The sequence below is a fragment of the Engraulis encrasicolus genome, chromosome 14 (assembly GCF_034702125.1).
Source record: "Engraulis encrasicolus isolate BLACKSEA-1 chromosome 14, IST_EnEncr_1.0, whole genome shotgun sequence".
In the NCBI taxonomy this organism is placed as follows: Eukaryota; Metazoa; Chordata; class Actinopteri; order Clupeiformes; family Engraulidae; genus Engraulis; species Engraulis encrasicolus.
Genome location: NC_085870.1, coordinates 129,467 through 135,199, shown reverse-complemented (window position 1 = coordinate 135,199; position 5,733 = coordinate 129,467). Strand labels below are relative to the sequence as shown.

At 43.1% G+C, this 5,733-nt stretch overlaps 2 protein-coding genes across 2 annotated transcripts; both read left to right on the top strand.

The window, feature by feature from the left end:
• The first annotated feature begins 205 nt into the window (after window positions 1-205).
• Window positions 206-2,078, top strand: LOC134463021 (complement C1q-like protein 2). The gene is made up of 3 exons (XM_063216278.1): window positions 206-407; window positions 806-940; window positions 1,675-2,078. Exons 1-3 carry the CDS (start codon window positions 206-208, stop codon window positions 1,959-1,961), a joined length of 624 nt encoding a protein of 207 aa, XP_063072348.1. The 3' UTR covers window positions 1,962-2,078.
• A 2,308-nt stretch (window positions 2,079-4,386) lies between these two features.
• Window positions 4,387-5,255, top strand: LOC134463020 (complement C1q-like protein 2). The gene is made up of 3 exons (XM_063216277.1): window positions 4,387-4,591; window positions 4,744-4,878; window positions 4,969-5,255. The coding sequence occupies exons 1-3, from the start codon at window positions 4,387-4,389 to the stop codon at window positions 5,253-5,255; spliced, it is 627 nt and encodes a 208-aa protein (XP_063072347.1).
• Window positions 5,256-5,733: the final 478 nt, after the last annotated feature.

Genomic DNA, 5,733 nt, shown 5'->3' with positions numbered 1-5,733 from the left:
TCGTTTTTTTTCCTGTCTTGCACAATGCCTCATGAGAAGGTTTGATAGTAATCACGTTTTTCAAGTCAATCAAGTTTTTCAAGTCTTTAACAGCTGTTTTCATGAAGTAGTTTCCTTCCTTGTGCAACGCCCCGTGACGAGGTATATATATAAGGCACAGATCTCAGAGACCCAGATATCTAGAGAGTCGCGGATGAAGACGAAGATGACGACGATGATGAAGAGTATTGCAGTGCTGTTGGTGGCTCTGGGATGCTGCACGTGTGAACCCCAGGCTGACCCCAGCAGCTGTGCTCTCTGCTCCGTTACTCAAAGCATCGCCATGGTAATGGAGAGGGTGAAGGTTCTGGAGACCAGAGTGGAGAAGAGCGAGATGGAAGTGGAGGAGCTGAGAGGCCTTATCGGAGGTACTGAGTCAGAACGTGTGTGTGTGTGAAGGAGAGAGAGCTCGAGTGTGAGTGAATGTGTATCATTTCTCAAGGAGAAAAGTGTATCCATGTGTGTGAGCTTGTGTATGTAATTTCTCAATATGTAATTGTTATTGTGTTAATGGGGCTCATGGGGCTAATGTGTGTCATGTTTTCAGGACGACCTTAGGTGGCCTTCTCTGTGTGTGTGTGTGTGAGAGAGAGAGCGAGAGAGAGAGAGAGAGAGAGAGAGAGAGACAGAGAAAGAGACGGAGAGGGAGAGGGAGAGAGATTGAAGAGAGAGTGTGACTGTGACTGTGAGTGTGTCATCTCTTGATAAAAAAGTGTATCCAAATGTGTCCTTATTGCCTGTGTTTATTTGTGCTTCATGATGTCAGGTCAGCCTCGGGTGGCTTTCTCTACCGCTCTCAGGGACTCTGGTTCTGGAGATATCGGACCCTTCACTGTGGCCACCCCTCTCCAATATAAGAAGGTCTTCTCCAACATCGGCAGTGGCTACAATCCATCCACAGGTTTGACCCCCTTTTCATCCCTTTTCATTTCGTTTTCATTTCGAGAGATTCGAGCAAAAACAGCCCCTTCTCTACCGGATTTTAATCTGGGGTGTACTCACTTTACATGTTCAAACATTAATGGCTGTATTTTGTTTTTTTCTGAGTGAACAATACATTTAAGTGGTTAAATATGTTGTTAAAAGGTCACTAATCATTGTGTCAAAGTGATCAATGTAAAAATATGCATTTTTACAAGTTTTAGTGTCATTGTGGATGGAAAAAATATATTCAGGTAAAATAGGCCACCTATTCAGGTAAAACGGGCCACGTATTCATTCCAATGGTAAAATTAAGAATTGCACAATAGAAAAACAAAATTGGTGATTATTTTAATATTTTTCCATTTTTTGTGGTTTTCATCACATCTGTTTCCAAAAAGATCACAACTTCACTTCACCACGCAAACGACGTCATCCTACCTTGTGCCCCTTTAATGCTGCATCTTTTACCATGTGTTGGACAATGCTGTCCATGTTGCAACTGTACACTGCCCATGTCTTTGTTTACTTTTTGCCACTAATTTAATGTATCTTATTCTTTGTTACGTGTTCTTCTTTCATCTGTGTAGGACAATGCTGTTTGTGTTGCAATTGTACACTGCTTAAATGTTCTCCTTGTAGGTCGCTTTGCGTCTGCAAAATGCTATGTAATGTGATGTAATTATCTATAATCCTCTTTGATCTCTTCAACAGGTGTGTTCACAGCGCTGGTCAAAGGAATGTACTTCTTCCGGTTCTCCATGTTTAACAATCTGAAATCAACCCCCAACTCTGTTGTGAGCCTGATGAAGAACGGTGAGCGTCTGGTGTCCGTCTGGGATACCAGCGGGTCAGACAGCAACGACATGGGCAGTAACGCCGTGGTGATCGCCTTGGAGGCCGGAGACAGCGTCTATGCAGAGCTCGCAGCCAACAGGGTCGTCTACGATGACGGCATGAACTACAACACCTTCAGTGGCTTCCTGCTCTTCCCCATGTAGACTAGCTCTCATGGTTTCAGCTTCACGCACTGCACATGTACAGAGGGAAGTTAGTAAACCCTGTAGACTTGGTCATTAAATATGGTCTGATCTTCACTAGAATGGCAAGAAGGAAGAATTTGCATGTTATCACATTTTTATTGGCCATAAGATGTAAACGTGGATAAAGTAAGTAGTAGTACACCTTTGCATTATGTAGGTGGTTGACCCTCCTTTACCTGCAATAACCTTAACCCATTAAAACACAGCGTTATATATTTACGGTTACCAGAATCACAGTGATCTAGCCCGCTAGCCCTCTGTTTTGTCATAGTAGAGCAGGGGTCCCCAAACTAAGGCCCGGGGGCCGGATGCGGACCGCCAAGCCCCTTTGACCGGCCCTACACCTCCACCTCACCATGTGAACTGGCCCAAATAAGCAATCCTCACAGAAAAAAATAATCATAAAATATATTTTATTAATATTGTATATTGTTTATCAACAGGCCTTCCTACAGTTTCATTTTCACTAGTGTGAATCTCCAGAAGTTTCTTGTCTTGATTTCTCATCTCACTGTAATATAAACAGGCCTACCACTTCTATTGTATCACTCATAAACTCTCAATCACCATATTTTTCTAACCTTTCCTTGCTATGTTTACATGGTTATTAGAAATTAAAAGGAATACCTGTGCTATTTCAAATTGAAAAACATGTGAAGTACTCACTTCTTTTGCAAAGCACGTGTAATGATTCATTATGTTGTGCGAGAAATTATGGCTATAACAGGCAGTGGCCAAGTATACAGCCCACATGATTGATCCCGGCCCCTGATCACAGTCTGGAACGATAATGTGGCCCCCAGAGAAAAAAGTTTTGGGACCCCTTTAGTAGAGCAGTGGTTCCCAACCTATGGGTCGGGACCCCCCTTATGGGTCGCCAAAGATCCAACGGGGGTCGCGGAGCCCTCTTGATTTTAAGGGGTTTCGTTTTAAATATATATAGCCCATGTTGAATAAAAGACAAAGCATTTAACTAATAAATGCATAGACGCAACAAATTGTAAGTGCTACATTAAACATTTATTCTATATTTGACCAAAGACCAATTGAGGAATAAAATAACTAAAATAAGTTATCGCAGGAAACGGAGGGCATCTTGTGACTCCGTCTCGTGCGGGCGCTCGCGTGGTTGGGTCACCAAAGCTTAAAATAGTAAAAACATGGGTCCCCTAAGAAAAAGGTTGGGAACCACTGTTGTAGAGTAATACTGTGGTAATTAACCTTTCAATGCCTATTACAGTACGCCACTGGTAGCACAGCGTGCATTATGGAGTAATACTATGGTAATTAACCTTTCAATGCCTATTACAGTGCGCCACTGGTACCACAGCGTGCATTATGGAGTAATACTGTGGTAATTAACCTTTCAATGCCTATTACAGTACGCCACTGGTAGCACAGCGTGCATTATGGGGCTGTATCACACTTCAGTGCATTATGGAGTACTACTATGGTAATTAACCTTTCAATGCCTATTACAGTGCGCCACTGGTAGCACAGCGTGCATTATGGAGTACTACTATGGTAATTAACCTTTCAATGCCTATTACAGTGCGCCACTTCAGTGGCTTCCTGCTCTTCACCATGTAGATCAGAACAGCATGCATTTAAAGTGTTCAACACCACATCGTAAAAAGAAAAAAACATCGGCGTATGCTTTAGTGCCTTTCCTGAATGTACATATGGTTGCTATGGTTCCGGGATTGTGTGGATCTTTCCTTTGGCTCTACATAATGGTCATAAATGCCCAACTTATCAAATATGATACATGTTTTAATTCTTAAATCGTCAATCATCTCTTTTTTAGATTTTGTGGAAAGGTCCAATAAAGATAACAAAGAATTACATTGTTTTGTCTATGATTTCATGTGTCAGGAATGTAAGTTTGAGTGTGAAATTGCAAAGTTAAAAACTAAAGCAACAGATTTTGTTACTCACAACAAAGGGCCTCTACCATTGTCACAGTACAGTAGTGTTGGGGCCTCTACCATAGTCAGTAGTGTTGGAGCCTCTACCATACTCAGTAGTGATGGGGCCTCATAGTCAGTAGTGTTGGGCCCTCTACCATAGTCAGTACAGTAGTGCTGAGGNTGTAACTCTGCCATAGTCACAATCATCCCCAAACCCAAAGCAAACATACATACATCGGCTTTTTCAGGGGGTTGCTAAAGTTTTGTGTGCGTTTCCGCCATTAGGGAAGTCTTTTTTTCTTGCAATACAATACAATTCCTCTTTCATGAAGTTGCTCCTCCTGTCTTGTGCAACGGCTTTCATTGTGCAACGCCTCGTAAAGGGGTTTGTATATAAGGCTCAGCTCCGAGGGACACAGATGCCCAGAGAGTCAATGATGACGATGATGACGATGATGACGATGATGACGATGATGAAGAGTATTTTGTTGCTGTTGATGACTGTGGGCTGCTGTGTGTGTGAACCCCAGACAGACTGCGGAGTAGAGTCTTCCAGCAGCTGTGCTCTCTGTTCCGTTACTCAAACCATCGCCATGGTAATGGAGAGGGTGAAGGTTCTGGAGACCAGACTGGAGAAGAGCGAGAAGGTTGTGGAGGAGCTGAGAGGCCTTATCGGAGGTACTGAGTCAGTCTATGTGTATCAGTGAGAGAAGAGAGAGTGTGAATGTGTGTCGCCTCTGGAAGTGTGCCTCATCGCCTGTCAATATTTCATGCTTTCAGGTCGGTAAATTCTCATCTGTGTGCTTATTGATGTTTTTTTATGTTTTCAGGTCAACCTCAGGTGGCTTTCTCTGCTGCTCTCATGGACTCTGGTTCTGGAATCATCGGACCTTTCACTGTGGATACTCCTCTCAAATATAAGAAGGTCTTCTCCAACATCGGCAGTGGCTACAATCCTTCAACAGGTATGTGTCATATTAAAGGGAAAGTGATAGACAAAGACAAGGCAAGTGAACCTCGTGGAAATAGATCATTGAGTTTACGTTCTTCAACAGGTGTGTTCACAGCGCTGGTCAAAGGAATGTACTTCTTCCGGTTCTCTGTGTTCAACAACGGGGCTGTTCCCGAAAGATCGGTTGTAAGCCTGATGAAGAACGGTGAGCATCTCGCGTCTGTTTGGGACCAAAAGTCGTCAGATCCTCATGACATGGGCAGTAACGCTGCAGTGATCGCCTTGGAAACAGGAGACACCGTCTACGCTAAGCTCCTGGCCAACACGGCTGTCTACGATGACGGCATGAACTACAACACCTTCAGTGGCTTCCTGCTCTTCCCCATGTAGATTGAAAAGCACATTTCAATTGTTCAAGTTCAAGTTTACTATAGCCAAATCAACAGTATAACATACAGTTGCTAGGAATGTCTTTGGTTTGCTCGTACATTTAACAACACAATGCATATAGCTAAGACAAAGACAAGAAAACAATAGGGGCCATAAATAAACAGGGAATTACACATACAATAAACATAGAAAGTGCAATAAGACATAATACAGTACATAGTGCAAGTAAGGCAAGAGGTAGAAAGCCAGGCAGTGGAGTGGCTGTAAAGTGCTAGTGCCTGTACAAGTAGCGGATGGCTTGTGGGTAGGTGCTGTCCCTAAAACGTGTGGTGTTGGCATGGGATACTGCTGTATCTTTTCCCTGATGGAAGGAGTGTGAATAGATGGTGGTTCACCACCACTTTAACAGAAAAACATGTTTAACGATTTCAGACCCACTTCTTTTACAGTAATAGAAATGGCAGTAGGCGCTCCTGCT